At 39.9% G+C, this 17,679-nt stretch overlaps 1 protein-coding gene across 6 annotated transcripts in view; it reads left to right on the forward strand.

The window, feature by feature from the left end:
* Positions 1-17,679, forward strand: part of GPD2 (glycerol-3-phosphate dehydrogenase 2) — a 174,468-nt gene that overhangs the window by 88,540 nt on the left and 68,249 nt on the right. For all 6 annotated transcript variants that reach the window (XM_072612016.1, XM_072612020.1, XM_072612017.1 and 3 more), the window contains exons 4-6: positions 12,773-12,897; positions 14,113-14,210; positions 15,639-15,802. In XM_072612016.1, coding sequence (XP_072468117.1) covers positions 12,773-12,897; positions 14,113-14,210; positions 15,639-15,802 — 387 coding nt within the window. The remainder of the gene's footprint in view (positions 1-12,772; positions 12,898-14,112; positions 14,211-15,638; positions 15,803-17,679) is intronic.

A 17,679-nucleotide genomic window follows, 5' to 3' on the forward strand; every position in this document is an offset into this window, starting at 1 on the left:
CAACTCTAGGACCTCTTCTCTTTCCTCTCTACTGAGTATTGTATCTCACTGGCTTTCAATTACAATCTCTGTGCTGATGATTCTGAGATCTGTACATGACTGCCTTTTTCATATCACAACCTAGTTGTACCACAGGCATCTCAAATTCAGCTCAATGCCTTGCATATAGTAGGCACTTAGTAAGTGGTTGTTGAATAATTTGATTTTGCTGTGTGTATACTTGTTGTCTTCCTCATAGAACACACTCTTCTTGGGAATGGTTATTTCATTCTTTGTACTTGTAGTACCACCACCAAGCACCGTGTCTTAGTGATTGTTGGTTGTTGTCCTTCGTCTTCATAGAGGACCAAAATGATATCACCATTGTAAAGTGAAATTTCAGTGTGTCCAAGTGTGGCTGATCAGACCAATACGAGCTAAGAATGCTCTACCATAAGTTGGGCACAGATCGTCTGTTTGAATATTTGGGATAGATATCCCAAGTTTGAGCATCCTGCATTTACTTTGTGCTGTCTCAATTCTGCTTTGCTCAAAGAGCACAGCACCTTTTCTTATGTGGGCATGCCATGCTGAGCAGTCCTGTGCCAGTGTCTCCCATGTTGCACAGTCAAGTCCAAAGTTCTTGAGAGAGACCTTGAGAGTGTCCTTGTATGGTTTCTTCTGGCCACCATGTGATCGCCTGCCCCATGCAAGTTCTCTATAAAATAGTCTTTTCGGCAAGTGTACATTTTACATTCAAACAGCGTGGCCAGCCCATCAGAGTTGTGCTCTCTGAAGCATAGTTTCAATACTTGGAAGTTCAACAAAGGCAAAGATTTCAGTGTTACCATATCATGTCAAGTGATCCTCAGAATCTTCCTAAGACAGTTCAAATGGAAGCAATTCAGTTTCCTGGCATGATGCTGGTAGATGTTTCACAAGCACATAACAATGAGGTCAGCACAACAGCTCTGTAGACCTTCAGTTTGCTAGTCAGTCTAATACCTCTTCTCTCCCAAACCTTTCTTCAGAGCCTCCCAAACACTGAGCTAGCTCTGGCAATGCGTGCATCAACCTCATTGTCAACGTGTACCTCCCTGGAAAGTACACTACGAAGGGAAGTGAACTTATCCACAGCATTCAGAACTTCTCCATTTGTTGTAACCAAGGGTTTCACGTATGGATGGTGTGGTGGTGGCTGATGTAGCACCTGTGTTTTTTTGGTGTTAATTATTAGGCCAAAATTAGCACAGGCAGCAGAGAATTGATCCCTACTTTGTTACATGTCAGCTTCAGAGGCTGCATTGAGTGCACAATCATCTGCAAAGAGAAAATCACACACCAACACTCCCTCCACTTTGGTTTTAGCTTGTAACCTTTTCAAATTGAAGAACTTACCATCAGTATGGTAGTTGACCTTGATACCGTGTTCATCCTCATTGAAAGCATTTGACAACATGGCTGAAAACATCATGCTAAAAAGCATGGGAGCAAGCACACAGCCCTGTTTCACTCCATTGGTGACTGGGAAAGCCCTAGAGCATTGTCCATTATCCAGAACTCGGGCAAACATGCCATCATGAAATTAATGTACAATATTGATGAACTTCTCTAGGCAACCAAATTTTGGCATAATTTTCCATAAGCCCTCATGACTAACAGTGTCAAAGGCCTTGGTCAGATCCTGTGTACAGATCTCTGTTCTGGTCCTGGTATTTCTCCTGGAGTTGTCAGGCAGCAAACACCATATTGACTGTTCCTTGGCCCTTTCTGAAGCCACATTGATTCTCAGGTATATGCCCATCTTCCAGGTGAGGGATCAGCCTATTAAGGAGGACTCTAGCAAGAATTTTGCCAGCAATGACTAAGAGAGAAATCCCCCTGTGATTGTTGCAGGACAATCTATTCCCTTTACCTTTATAGAGATGGACAATGGAGGCATCCTTGAACTCCTGGGGGATAATCTCCTCTTGCCATATAAACTGGAAAATTTCAGTCAGCTTTTGTATGAACAATTGTCCCCCTACCTTCTAAATCTCAGCTGGAATAGAATCAGCACCATGTGCTTTGCCACATGAAAGAAGCCTAACGGCCCTCAAAACCTCTTCTTCAGTTGGAAGTTCAGCTAAGGAGGGATTGACTTCAACCTGAGATAGACTTCAGTGGCCTCAGCATCGATTGATGATGGTCTGTTGAGAATACTATGGAAGTGTTCAGCCCATCTCTCTAGTATTATGTCCTTATCACTAAATCAATGTGGCTCCATTAGCACTGAGTAGTTGTGATGCACCATAAGTTTTTGGTCCATAAATAACTTTCAGGGAATCAAAAAAGTGCTTTGGATTGTTACTATCAGCATAAAATTGAATTTCATCTGCTTTCTTACTGAGCCAGGAATCCTGCATCTCTCTAAGCATTGCTTGTACTTTGCTTTTGATGGAATTAAATGCTGCCTTCTTGGAAGTGGATGAACTATCCTGCTGGTAAATCCTGTGGAGTTCATGTTTTTCATTTAGCAGCTTCTGAATTTCCCCATAATTTTCATCAAACCAGTCTTGGTGTTTGCGAGTGTTCTGACCCAGATGAGCAAATGCAGTGCTGTACACCAAATCTCTAAGAGCTGCCCACTCCTTTTCTGCTCCACTGTTGCCAACTATATATTGGCTCAACTTTCCCTCCAAGTCAGCAGCAAACTGTTCATGCTCAGAGAAGAGCTCTAATTTGTTGACATTAATTCTTTCGGTGTCATTTTGCCTTGGGAGCAGCGCTTTTGATTAATGCAAATATTTAGCTTGGAAAGGATAAGTCTATGATCAATCCAGCACTCTGCACCACACATTGCCTTTGTCACTCTCACATCTTGTCTGTCTCTTCTCCTTACAATCACATAATCTATTAGATGCCAATGTTTGCTGTGAGGGTGCATCCATAAAGTTTTATTGTGTTTAGGTAAACAGAAGACCGTGTTGGTGATGCGATGCACAACTCTTCATCAGTAAATGACCATTACTGTTGCTGTTTCCAACTCCATTCCTCCCTAGGACTCCCTGCCAAGTCTGGTAGTCTGAGCCTATTCTGGCCTTAAAGTCACCCAGCATTATAAGCTTGTCCTCTTTTGGCACATTGATGATAAGGGTCTCTAGGTCTTCATAAAATTTTTCTTTGACTTCATCATGGTTTGATATGGTGGGAGCATAGGCACTGATGATGGTGGCATGGCATTTTCCTGTAAGTGGCAATTGCGTTGTCATGAGCCTGTCATTCACTCCTTTTGGCAGGCATACCAGCTTGCTGATTAGATTAGTTTTGATTGCAAAATCCACGCCAGCTTCGTAGCACTCCCCTTCACTGCACCTACTTCAGAAAAATGTGTATCCAGCTCCAACTTCAGTAAGCTGGCCTTCATTTGCCAGCCTTGTTTCACTCAGGGCTGCTATTTGGATGCAATACCTGTTGAGTTATTTTGCAACAAGAGCTGTTCTTCTTTCAGGTCTACTGGATTTTGTGTTGTTTATTAGTGTGTGCACGTTCCATGTGCCGATGGTGAGTGGAATCATCTTTGCAGATATTTTCGTATATTTTTTTGTGTTTCGACCACATAGTAGAATTCCCTGCCTGCCGTGGTAATTAGTCCAGGGCTGGATAAGCAGGCAATGTTTAGGGCACCTTTTCTAGCCCTTTCCTCACACCAGGAGGTGAGCAGTGTGATTCTTAAAAGGCTGCTCAAACATTCAGGGGGCTGCTGAGTCCCACTGCTGCTTCCAGTGAGAAACAACCCTATGGCCCGGGCCCCCTATGTGCAGGGCTGTGACTACAGCTCCCAATGTATCCACACCTGCTGCATCACTTGCCTGTCACCACAGGACTTTGAGGCATAATAGTGAAATGGTGTGGTGATGTCTTTTGATTCAGGCATAAATTGGGTTTAAGTGAAGCAGAGTTGCACGGAGTCGTCAGCCTCACTCTCTCCTCCAGAGTTATCATAGTCTGGTAGCAGGGCAGAGTCAGGATGGCTGGCAATGCCTTAGGATACAGTGGATGACATTGGCATCTTTGGTGTCTCACCAATCTCTAAGCACTCCACATCACTTCCTTCATCTGCCTTCATGGCCGTTGGGGCAAATTGTTTCATCCACCTATTCCACCAGATGAAGTCTTCACATCCTTAGGGTAGACACCCCCCCCAACTCACCAATGGGTTTGAGAACCCTTAGTTACCCTCAACCTGGTTTGGCCTGTCTGCTGAAATGGTTTACTGGGGTGTGGCCACTGCACATGCTGCAGCTTCTTGGAGCCACAGGAGAGAGTTAGGCAGAACAGGTGGACACCAAAGGTAGAAAGAGCCCTGCAAAGGACTTGGCAGCCATCACACCAAAGGTACTGGTCCTCCCTGAACACACCCTACACCCCACAGTGTCACAATAAATGTTTGTTTAAAGGTGTCCTTACTTTTGGCCATGGGAAATTGAGCATGGAGGGCCAACCCTAAAGGGAGTTGGGAGTATGGGGTGTTAAGGATCTCATTAGGATCTCCAAATATCTGTATCTAGAACAGTCCTCTGAGATTGGCAGGTAACTTGATCAGGCTTTATCCACAACTGGATCTGTGGGCAATGTATATTCTACGCTTTCAAGCAGGGTTCCAAAAAGATTTAACATTCTGGTATTTAAGAAAAGTGGTTAGTGATACCACAAGTAGGGCTGAAATGGAATTTGGGAATTTGGATGGTACTCACTGAACATTTTGTGGTTCCAGTTTTAACATCCTGTTGTTGCTTGCTTACGAAAAAGGGATGGCATTTTCTAACTTACTTTTTACATACCTTATCCCTATTTACTTTTTTTTTCTTTAGCTCCTACTGATAAATTTGGATGCCACTTTCTAGCAAACATTCTCTTTTTCCCTTATAAGAACCGGCTGGGGTTTAAGCAATAATATTTATTCACAAGGGAAAAGAAAATTTTCATTCAGATAATTAGAAGTTCAAATAAAAGATTTATCTTACTGAATTGGATAATACTTCTACACTGTTCTGATCTAGCTTCCCTGGGTGTAAGTTTGACCCCATGACACTATCTAGTTTGAGAGGGCATGTCCTTCAAAACAGAATCCTCACTTTTGCACCAGAATACATCTCCTGTTTTTCCTAAGCTTGGCAAGGCTGATTTAGGACTTGCCACTAGGCTGATTCTGTACATCCCCTTGTCATTATGAATCCATCCTCTGATTCATGAAGGCTGCAGGGATTTGGGTGATCTATCCATATTTCTGCACAATGGAATAAATAGATATGTCTCTTACTCTTGACACCTGTGGTGAGTGGTTAAAAATTTAATCATATATTGAACTTTTGCAATGGGGCCGGGGCCAACAAAATGAAATTGCTTCTCAACTCAGGAAATTTATATTCTAAAAGAGACAAACAACATATAGATAGGGAAATATAAAATAACTTCTGGAATGTGGGGAGGGAAGTGCCATCAGGAAGGGTCCCATATAAGAAGTAGCGTTTGATTTAAGACTGAAGGAAGTTATAGTATTTCAAGAGAAAGAGGCGAGGAAGGAGAATATTCCAAGCGTGAGGGAGAACCTATGTCAAGACATGGAGGCCAGGGATAGGCTGCCCTGCACTAGAAATAGTAAGCAGGTCATTTTGCCTGGAACTGAGGTTGTATGAGAGGGAGTAAAATCAATCTTGAAAAATAGGTTGAAACCAGATTGGAAGGACTTTAAAATGCCAGACCGGAATTTGGACTTTGTCTTAGAGGCAGTAGGGAACCATGGAAGCTTGTTGAGTCACTGAGTGAACTGGCTAAATTTGTGCTTTAGAAATACCAGGGTGACAGCAGCATGGAGAATAGACTGAGGTCAGTCAGGATACTATGAGGTAGTCTAGGCAATAGGTGACAAGGGCCCAAGCTAGGATGGTCACTGCGTGAGCAAAGCAAAGGACTAGCAACTTTTTTGGATAAGGCAGGGATGCTGAAGTGAGAATGACCCTGAAGTTGCAAATTGGGCATCTGAAAAAACTGGCAGTGCCCTAAAAAGAGGGAAATGAGAAAGTGGGTGTATTTTGAGTGAAAAAATGATGAACTCTATTTTGTACATGTTGAGTTTGAGATACCTCTGGGTTATCAAGGTCAAGACCTACACTCAGGTGTTTCCTGTTCACCTCCTAAAGCTATAGAAGACAAATCATTTCAAAAGGATCTAGGTGGCACAGTGGCTAGAGAGCTGGGCCTGGGTACAAGAAGATAAGAGTTCAAATGAAGCCTCAGACATTTGTTACTACTGTGACCTTAGGCAAGTTGCTTAACCTTTGCCAGCCTCAGTATCCTCAGCTATAAAAAAGGGATAGTAATAGGGATATATTATATTATACATATGTATATATGTAAATATATACATATATAACAATATAATAACTACTGGTTGTTGTGAGGATCAAATGAGATAAAATACTTCACATGATACCTGACACATAGTAAGTAGGTCCTTAACACTTGTTTCCTTCTTTTCTCCGTCCCATTCCATTTTTTATTCTGTCCAGTTGAAATAAAACTCTGTAAAGGCAGGAAACGTCTCCACAAATTTTTGTGTCATCAACAACTAGCTGAATCCTTAACTGTTTATATTTCTCTAAGGCTTGCTGGATTAAGAAGCTAGCATCAACCTAGGAATATAGTAAGAAATGTTTACGTACTACTTATTTTGAAGGAATCATATGTTTGGATTCTGTGGATCGATTCCCAGCTAAGGAATTAATCAGATTGAGGCAAATAAATGTGTGATGAACTGTTCATTGTGATACATAAACATTTGTGCTGTCTCATTTTATGATGTATTCTGAAATGTGATGATTTCTATGGTTACAAGTTATTGGAAAATATTAAATCTTTTAAAATTGTATTTTAAAAAGTCTTATTGATTAAAAAAACCCAACATGGTCATCATTTCTTAGTAATTGTCCCCCTCAGCCTCCCTCCCTCCCCCATTCTCACAAAATACAGTTAGGGAAAAGAAATTAGTGCATCAACTGAGTCTGATCACATGAGACTTATTCTACACCTGGAGTTTCTCCTCCGCCACTCTTCCCAATTTCTCTACCAAGAACAAGGATGTTTCATTTATCAGTCATCTGGAATCGACTAATGATCTCTTTAAGTGTTGTTTTCTTTCATATTATTAATGGTAATTGTGTATATTGTTCTCCTTACTTTGCCATGTATCAGCTCATACAAGTGTTCCCAGTTTTATCTGAATTTTCCTAATCATAATTTCTTACAGAATGATAGTAATGATAGTTACATTAATGTGAGAACTGTGATGAAGTAGATGGAGAGCCAGCCCCAGGAAGACCTGGGCTCAAGTCTTCACTCTTTCACACTGTTGTTGCTGCCATTTGTCCTTTGATTGCCTGACCTCTTGGTTGCTCACTTACCATCTTCGTTCCTGTAGGCAATTCTAAGTTGGAGAAAGGGGATAGCAGGGAGCTGATGAGCTGAGTTACCCAGCTGGCTGGTCCCCATTAAGGCAGCTTGGTCTACTCGCAGGTCTGTCCTTCACTTTCTTTTTTCTTTCTTTCTTTTTTTTTTGTATTTAAATTTATTTATTTAAGTTTTCAACATTCATTTCCACAAAATTTTGGGTTCCAAATTTTCTCCCCATTTCTCCCCTCCCCCCCACCCCAAAATGCTAAGCATTCTAATTACCCCTATCACCAATCTGCCCTCCCTTCTAACATCCCTCCCTTCCCTTATCCTCATCTTCTCTTTTGTCCTGTAGGGCAAGATAAATTTCTATACCCCATTACCTGTATTTCTTATTTCCTAGTTGCAAGAACAATATTCAACAGTTGTTCCTAAAACTTTGAGTTCCAACTTCTCTTCATCCCTCCCTTCCCACCCATTCCCTTTGGGGAGGCAAACAATTCAATATAGGCCATATCTGTGTAGTTTTGCAAATGACTTCCATAATAGTTGTGTTGGGTAAGACTAACTATATTTCCCTCCATCCTATCCTGCCCCCTTGTTTCTTCTATTCTCTCTTTTGATCCTATCCCTCCCCAAGACTGTTGGTTTCCAATTGCTCCCTCCTCCTACTACCTTCCCTTCCATCATCCCTCCCACCCTGCTTATCCCCTTCTCCCCCACTTTCCTGTATTGTAAGATAGGTTTTCATACCAAAATGAGTGTGTATTTTATTCCTTCCTTTAGTCAAATGTGATGAGAGCAAGCTTCATGTTTTTTCTCTCACCACCCCCCTTTTTTCCTCCACTGAAAAGTCTTTTACTTGCCTCTTTTGTGAGAGATAATTTGCTCCATTCCATTTCTCCCTTTCTCCTCCCAATATATTTCTCTCAATGCTTAATTTCATTATTTTAAGATATGATTCCATCCTATTCAATTCACCCTGTGCTCTCTGTCTCTCTCTATGTGTGTGTGTGTGTGAGTGTGTGTGTGTGTGTGTGTGTGTGTATGTGTGCGTGTAATCCCACCAACTACCCAGATACTGAAGAAAGTTTCAAGAGTTACAAATATTATCTTTCCATGTAGGAATGTAAATAGTTCAACTTTAGTAAGTTCCTTATGACTTCTCTTTGCTGTTTAGTTTTTCATGCTTCTCTTGATTCTTGTGTTTGAAAGTCAGATTTTCTTTTCAACTCTGGTCTTTTCATCAAGAATGCTTGAAAGTCCTCTATTTCATTGAAAGACCATTTATTCCCCTGAAGTATTATACTCAGTTTTGCTGGGTAGGTGATTCTTGGTTTTAGTCCTAGTTCCTTTGACTTCTGGAATATAATATTCTATGCCCTTCAGTCCCCTAATGTAAAAGCTGCTAGATCCTGTGTCGTCCCGATTGCATTTCCACAATACTTGAACTACTTCTTTCTAGCTGCTTGCAGTATTCTCTCCTTGACCTGGGAACTCTGGAATTTGACCACAATGTTCCCAGGAGTTTCTCTTTTTGTATCTCTTTCAGGAGGTGATCGGTGGATTCCTTCAACATTCATTTTGCTCCCTGGTTCCAGAACATCAGGGCAGCTTTCCTTGACAGTTTCATGAAATATGATGTCCAGGCTCTCTCTTCGATCATGGCTTTCAGGCAGTCCCACAACTTCTAAACTGTCTCTCCTGGATCCATTCTCCAGGTCAGCCATTCCTCCAAAGAGATATTCCACATCATCTTCCATTTTTTCATTCTTTTGGTTTTGTTTTGTGATTTCTTGGTTTCTCATAAAATCATTAGCCTCCATCTGTTCCATTCTGATTTTTAAAGAAACATTTTCTTCAGTGAGCTTTTGAACCTCCTTTTCCATTTGGCTAATTCTGCTTTTTGAAGCATTCTTCTCCTCATTGGATTTTTGGACTTCTTTTGCTGATTGAGCTAGCCTATTTTTAAAGGTATTATTTTCTTCAGAATTTTTTGGGGTCTCCTTTAGCAAACTGTTGACTCGCTTTTCATGATTTTCTTGCATCTCTCTCATTTCTCTTCCCAATTTTTTCTCCATCTCTCTTACTTGATTTTCAAAATGCTTTTTGAGCTCTTCCATGGCCTGAGACCATTGAATCTTAGCAGTTACCTCTCCACAGCCACCTGGCCTCCAGTTCTGCCAAGTCAGCACTGGGGGCTGATTTTCAGGTAAGCTGGATGGTCAGGACCACCATTCAGTGTGAGACAAAGACCAGCTCCTCCAGGGCCTCCACACAGGGCAGAGCCAAGAATCAGCTCCTCAGTGCCCCCAGGGTTTTTACACTCCAACAATGGATGTGGCTGCTGCGCTTGCTGATGTGGCCTCTTTGGTGGCTGCCTGCTGCCAGAGCTGTGGGAAGGCCCTTCTTCCTCCCTGGCCAACTGAAAAAACCCTGTCACTGACCTTTGGCACCTGTGGGTTGAGGGATCTGTGAATCCGCTGCTACCGTGACTGGAGATTTTGCCGCCTGAGGGCTGTTCGCGAGCTGCGTACCGTGGCCAAGGCTGGGCTGGGTTCTGCTCTACCTCCCATGCAATAGACGTTTCCCGTGGGCCTTTCAGGTCACCCTGGGCTGGAAATCTCCTCCACTCTGTTGTTCTCTACTTCTGCTGCTCCAGAATTTGTTGAGAGTCCCTCTCTACAGGTATTTTATGGGCTGTGTGGGGAGAGCCTTTGTATCTGTCTTTCTACTCCGCCATCTTCTGTCCTTCATTTTCAAAGAAGATCATAACATCAGAGAAATGATGACATGATATGCACTTGACTATGTTTTGAATGAGGGAGGACTGTGCAAGATCACCACCCTCACTTTCTCTTCCTGAGCCATTTGGATCCAGTGACTAGATATTCATCAGGATAACTAGATGAGACCCAGGATGCAGTGGGAGACCTTGACTTATTCAGATACTCACTTAGAGTGAGGTGTAATGCCCATTTGGTGAATAGACTCTTTAAGAAGTAATCAGGGAATAGATCCTTTAATGGGCAAAAGAAAAAAAATAAGCCAGTCAAACTGGGAGGGAGCGACAGTTACTGTTGATAACCACTCTGAAGCCAGGAGGGTCCCCAAAAGAGTCATTAAGTGGGGTTTGGTCAGGGACCTATTGTTGTGCAATGTATGGGCTTCAGAGTGCACTGGGTTTAAGGTTTTGGGAAAGAAAGACATACAGACTGAAAAGAAAGAAAGGAAGAGAAATAGAAAGAAAGAAAGAAAAAAGAAAGAAAGAAGGAAAGAAAGAAAAGATAGAATGGGTGTTACCTCACTCTAAGTGAGTACCTGAATAGGCCAAGGTCTCCCATTGCATCTTGGACCTTCTTCAGTCTTCCTGAGGAAAATCTGGTCACTGGATCTATATGGCTCAGGAGGGGAAAGTGAGGATGGTAACCTTGTACAGCCCTCCCTCACTGAAAACAAAGTCAAGTGCAAGTCGTGTCATCATTTCTCTGGTGTCATAGTCTTCAAAAATGAAGGATGAACACAGACAGAAGTTAGAGAAAAGATGATGGTCTATATTTTTGGAAGGAGTTTCCTCATCCCAGATTCCCTGTACTGTACTGATGAAATCACAGGTCCAATCCCTAGCATATTCACATACTACAGTTTTTTAGCCATCTTCCTTCCTTCCTTCCTTCCTTCCTTCCTTCCTTCCTTCCTTCCTTCCTTCCTTCCTTCCTTCCTTCCTTCCTTCCTTCCGCAATATGTTATGCCCATTTCCTGGTATATTTTGCTATATCTTTTTATGACTAAATCTTACAAAACATAACTGAGGGATGAATGCTTCAGAAATGTGGTATCCATTTGTATCTTCAACGTAATTATTTCTAAAGGCAAAAATGAATCTCTTACTAATTATTTATGTGGTCCTTAATTAGGTAGTCAAAATATTAGAAGTATCTACTCTAAATCCGAGTTCACTATCCTTTTTCTTCCTCCATAGTTTCCAAAAACATTGCCCTTTTGAGTCAAGGAAGCTGCCCTGGTTTTATGATGATATTTAAACTGCTTGTTTTTAAAGTGGCCTTGTGGTATTAATTACAATAAGTGGTTTGAATATAGGCTTAAAATCTATTTTATGAGTATTGTGGCTGTGAAACATTCCAGATATTCTTAGAATAATTGGATCCTGTCATATTGAGTCCTTCATGTGTCTGCCAAGCATATACACCTTGTGGTGGACTTAGACCCTTGGCTTATATCCCTGTGCTACTTAATGGGACTCTGGGGGTTGCCATAGGGGTGAGCCTAACCCAGTTTTGGATAGGAAGGAGGGAATGGGGCATTTTGAAGTCTGAGTTATTTCTAGTCTCAGGTTTCAAAGGCTGTTTGTTCTTTCTTATAACTTGCCAGAAAAGTCTTTGGAACCCTTAAATAAGGGGAGATTGGAGGGAAGGAAGTGACAAGAAGACTCACAATTGACTTGACCTTGCTTAACCTCATTCTACCCTATTTTTTGTCATGTATCATTCGTACTCCCATGCTCTGTTCACACTATATTAAATTGCATCTACTTGTACATTTCTAAGTACATCATATTTCCATGTTTACATATTATCTGGTTGGAATTCTAAGGTTCTTGAGAGATCCAGGCTGAAAATTGGAAAATTTGATCATAGAGTTAAAGCTAGAAAGGGACTTTTAAAAAAATGATTTTGAGAACTATGTTTTTTATGTAATTGGCTTACTTTTAAATTTCATGTGTTTTGTGGATTTGAAAACATTTTTCTGATATAAGGTCCATAGACTTTACCTAGGTCATAAAGGGACCAAGGCAAAAAAAGTTAATCTTTGAGTTAAAAGGAATCTTAGAGGTCATCTACTACATATCTCTCAATTTGCGGATGAAGAAACTGAGCCCCAGAGAAATTAAGTGACTCCTCTGATTGCAAATCAAGCACTTCTTTGTTCAAGCCACACTGACTGGAGACCTTAGAACTAGTTTGTGCTTAGGGTGAGGGCCAAGCATATTTGAGGGTACATGCACCTAAATGTTTGGAAAGCACAGAGCATCAAACTGGCTGACATTTCATCCCTTTAAAAGCACCCACCTATTATGACTGTGTAATTGTGCTGTGATATTTTCTAACTGTGATCCACCTAACGTTTAATGTGCTTCCAGTCTGGTTTGACTTTTTTCCCCCTAGGAAGAGGCTAAAATCTCTTCATTATAATATAGACAGTGCAGTGCATTTTGAATACAAATTTATCCATGTTCAGAGTAATTTTTCTTGTGATTGTCTCTACCCTGGAGAAGTGCCTTTAATGAATTACATACAAATTGTGTAATTTAAGAAGTTAATTTGGTTTTCTGGTTACACAGGACTAAGAACAGCCCTTGTAGAAAGAGATGATTTCTCATCAGGGACCAGCAGCCGAAGCACTAAGCTGATCCATGGTGGGGTGAGATATCTTCAGAAGGCCATCTTGAACCTGGATTATGAGCAGGTAATTGTGTGTGCTAGTTGTTAAACAAAAATTGCTACTATGCTGTTTTCCCCTCTCCAATTAAATCAGGGTTTTAAATGGCTTTTCATGTTTTCTCCTGTTGGAAATATCTGTTTAATGTGTTCTGCAGGAGTATTTTTCAGGAGAGGTATGACAGTTTTTTACTGTAGTGTTAGAGGCAGCATGAATCAGTTTTAGTCCTGCCTCTGACATATACTGGGTATGTGACCCTGGAAAAGTCATTTAATCTTTTATGTACCTAGGCAGCTCTCTAAGACTGAGATGTGGAGTAGGTGCCACATCTGTGTTGGGATGTTTTTCTCACCAGGAGTTCTGCATACCAGTGAAATCATAATTTGAGTACAAAAAACAACCCCCTACACCAGCCTCCCCTCCAACCCATTTATGGGTAATCTGAGGTCATCCAAGCAGCACATTTGCTGAACCATTTTTGAACCTGGTGTCTCTGAGCAACCATGATTCAGCCCCTTGCCCCTTAAGGGTATTTTGTATTCCATTGTTTTAGTTCAGGGGCAGTCTCTGGCTCCTTTCTCTCCTATAGCTGTCACCATCTGGTCATGTTATCAGTGGCAAATTCTTAAGGGGAAAGAAGATTTGAGGTGTATTTTCCACACAGTAATTCTGCCATGTGTCCAATCATCCCAGGCTAGGAGGAGGCAGTGGCATTTTCTAGAAAATAAAAATTCAAAAGAATTTTCCATCTCTGTTTTGCCTACAGACGACTAATAACAACTTGAGTTCAGTAGTTGTGCACCTGCCATTTCCATGCCCCTCTTTGAAAGGCATCTCTGATCTACATTGGTGGGGGTGGTTTGTGTAAGGCAAAAAATCTAAAGGTGCCTCCCATTGAGTAATCTATCATCCCTTGCAGGGACAAATGTTTTATGGAGCTGGGGCAACAATAGAGGGAATACAAGATAAATGGTTTGTATAATCATGTAGCTCAAGTCAGGGAAATATCTTACATCTGGGAACCCCAATGGCATGTTTTCCCCCTATGCAAATCCAGTGAAGGTTTCTAAAAATCCTTGAAGTTGACAGCATGATGTATTATTGGAAATATGATTAAGATATTTCCTGGCTCAGAGGTAGAGAGGGTTGTGTGTATCAATCAGTTGGCAGGGCATTTTTCCCCCTTTGGAAAACACCATAATCTGTTACTGCCAAGCTAATTTTCCATATTTTGCTTTTTAGTACAGGATGGTGAAAGAAGCACTTCATGAGCGTGCCAACCTGCTTGAGATCGCTCCCCATTTATCTCATGCACTACCTATAATGCTTCCGATTTACAAGTAAGCTTGTGGAGATCCCCTGTGCTCTGTCTGCTCAGCTGGAGTTAGCATGACATTGCCTTATCAGGAATATTTGCCTACCTTACCTTAATGCTTGTAGTTGGTGCTTATCTCTCTTTTAAAAATATTTTCTCTTACCATATTTTAAAAGTATGGTTCCCCCCAGTGATTCTCATTTGACACAATTTAGTTTTAAGAGCCTGATTTTGGAAGGAGGTGGCAATCACCCTCTGCATTTACAACTGGGAACTTCTTGCTCTAGTTTCCTTAGGCATACTGATGAGCTGAATTTGCATGTGGGAAAACCAAAGGTGTGAAAGGCAAAGCCAAGAAATACCACTTTTGAAAAATTTGACCAGAGATGCCTTGGAAAGTTCACATTTTGAGCAACTTTAGTTATAAGTATTCTCTTTATGCTGAAACTTGAATTTGGAACTTGAATTTGGATTACATATCTGCCCATATTTACATTGACACATTTTTTTACCTAAGTAGAAATTAATTGCATTGATGTTGTTTCTAAGAATAATATTACGTTTGAGGGTTTGCAACTTAATCTGGTCATTCACAGAGCATCTTTATATTTCTTGGGAGGATTCTAAGAGAATCCTTATCAGAGATCTTATATTGTAGCCATTTTCATTTCTTTTAAAGGAAAAATGAACCTTGTTTCTACCTTGCAGGGGCGAAAGAGGTTTCTACTTAGAGCTCTCCTAAGCATAAAAGGATAAGCTTTGTTTCTAATGTTCCTTTAAAGTATTTCATTCATTTTTATGCAGTAAAATCATTGTTTTCATTAGAGATACATTTAGTAATTATTTTATTGTACTGATGAAAGTATATTAATGTTCAACATATACCAAGTAAGCTTTCTGCTTATTTAATTGAAACTGGCCTTTCTTCAAGTTTTCTACTGAGACTAAATGCACTTTGAGGCATCTTTTTAAGCATAGAACCTAAAATATGCTAAATTGACCAGATTTCAAATTCAAAATGATTGTCAATGCACAAACACAAATTTTAACAGCCTAGAGACACCGGTCTCATCGGAAACACCGAGGAGACCTTCTTGGGTAAGAGATACCAGTTTTCTGAAAAAGCAGGTTAGGTATTGCTCAATGATTATCAAGGGGGTATGAACCCAAACACTATAATTCTTTGTCCTGCTTTTGACACCAATTGCCTTGATTGCCTTAGAACACTCATTTAAATTTTCAGCCATTTATTTCACTAATGTAATTCATCTAATTAAATGTGAAATATTATTTAATAAATGCTCACATTTAGTACCTTTTGCATTATGTTATTACAGTTGTGCTTTATTGTACTTAAATAAAAGAGTTGCAATGGTCAAATGTCATTTTTTGCGATGATATTTAGTTTTCCTAAACATTATCTCCTTTGCTTCCCTGTATTTTTCTTCTGTAGGTGGTGGCAGTTGCCTTACTACTGGATAGGAATAAAACTCTATGACCTGGTTGCAGGAGCTCATTGCCTGAAAAGCAGTTATGTTCTTAGTAAGTCAAAAGCACTTGAACATTTTCCAATGCTGCAGAAGGACAAGCTGGTTGGAGCTATTGTCTATTATGATGGTATGTTTTTTTAATTGTAAAAAAGCAATTATACTCTTCAGTTTCATGACATTTATTGTATGTTTTAATGACTTCCATTAGTTGAACATGTATAATTAGAGGAATAAGATTTACTTGTTCAATAACTTCTTAGGGTTTTGTGAAATGATTATTTAAGTTATGCAGGTTAACTGTGGGACAACTTCTCTTTGGGCAAGCAGAAGAAAAAAAATGGTCATGCATTATCATGATAATGGCCAACATATCATGGGTTCCTTTCTATTTGGTGGAGCATCCCATATGATTTAACTGAAACTAGCCAGTGATATTCTTTAAATGTCTATAATTAATAAATGAAATTCTGTTACTATAGAATTCTAGTAGCTAGATTACTATCTGGTTGATTCATTTAGAGATCTCTGATCTTTCTACAGAAAACTAAAACTCTAGAGTGATCCTAATACAAATTGCTTTATGTTTGAAATGAGCCTGGTGTAGTTTTAATGAACTCTGTCCTTTAATGGGCTAATCTTTATATGTTATAATAGTTATAAACCGTGATTATTAATCAAAACTTGATTTGTATGTGAAAAGTAGCATTTACCTGCTTTGTTGTATATAGACATTTCCGCCAGTCTCCTCTTGCTATTTTTTTCTTCTGCCCAAAGTTGTTAACCCATATATATCTTGAGAATCTTTCAATGGTTTTTTGATTCCTCGAGACTTTGTGCTCTATTTAAAAACAACAAAAATTCTCTCTAGGTCTAGATGAAGGGCTCCCCATAGTGTTTATGCTTTTAAAATAATTTATTTTGTATCTTCCCTTTCTCCCTGGATTTTCACTTCTTATATCATGGTTGGTTTGGTCCGTTTTCCATCATCATCATCTCTTCATGGATATGGACCCCACCCTATGCCATTTAATTTGTTGTGTCTTTGACAGAGAAGACTTGCCTTATGAATATATTATAATGTTGCAAGCGACCATAGATCTGTTAGGTTTCCAGATGAAACCTCTATTTTCAAGGGGTTATAAACTCAGAGAAAAATGCCCTCTGGGCTGAAACTAGACATATGTGTACTTTGCCCAGGACACATTTTTTGCACATAATATTTAAACAATGAAGGTAGATGTTTCTTTCTGTGAAAGTAAAGCTTCTTTTTATTGTTTTATTTTCTTTTTGAAAAAGTATTCTTTTATTTTTTAAGTGAAATTTTATATTTTTTATGTCTCTAATGCTGACTATTTATATATTTTACTTGAAAGGAACCTATTTAAAATGAGATCCTTAGTGTATTTCTGGATAGAAAGCACAGTAATTTCTGAATATTGCATAAAATGTTTGGAGGAGGGTTGTGGTATGGAATAGCCTAAAGGAATTTTCACTTGCATGGATGTAACTACATGTATATAATGATAAATGATTTTTTAAAATCACAGAATTCTGTAGCAGGAAGAATATCTTAGATTGCGAGCTCAATACTCAATGAAGTATTATTCCCATGGTGCGGTTTCTCGTATTTTGTAGGGCACATCCAATCTTAGCTTGAGGGGGAAGTTTAATTCCAGCGTAATCCACTATGATTTTTTAAGGGGTTCTAATGTTTAGACGTCTTGCTATGCTGTGGAGTGTATTTAAGTCTCCCTCCTTTCTACTCCTTCCCTGTGTTATGTTCCCGAATCGATTTAAATACTTTCATTTGTCTGTCAAGCTTTCAGATAGAGCAGAGACAGTATGTGTGAGTGAGAGTGTGTATGTGTCAGGGGCAGTAAGAACCAAACTCAAGAAAATGCCCCCAGTAGAAAGAGCATAAAAAAAAATCTTAAAAGTCTTATACAAACATTAAAAGCTAGAAAATTCACAGTTTGAGTTGTCTTCCAACATCTAAACACCACA

The sequence above is a fragment of the Notamacropus eugenii genome, chromosome 5, assembly GCF_028372415.1.
Source record: "Notamacropus eugenii isolate mMacEug1 chromosome 5, mMacEug1.pri_v2, whole genome shotgun sequence".
NCBI lineage: Eukaryota > Metazoa > Chordata > Mammalia > Diprotodontia > Macropodidae > Notamacropus > Notamacropus eugenii.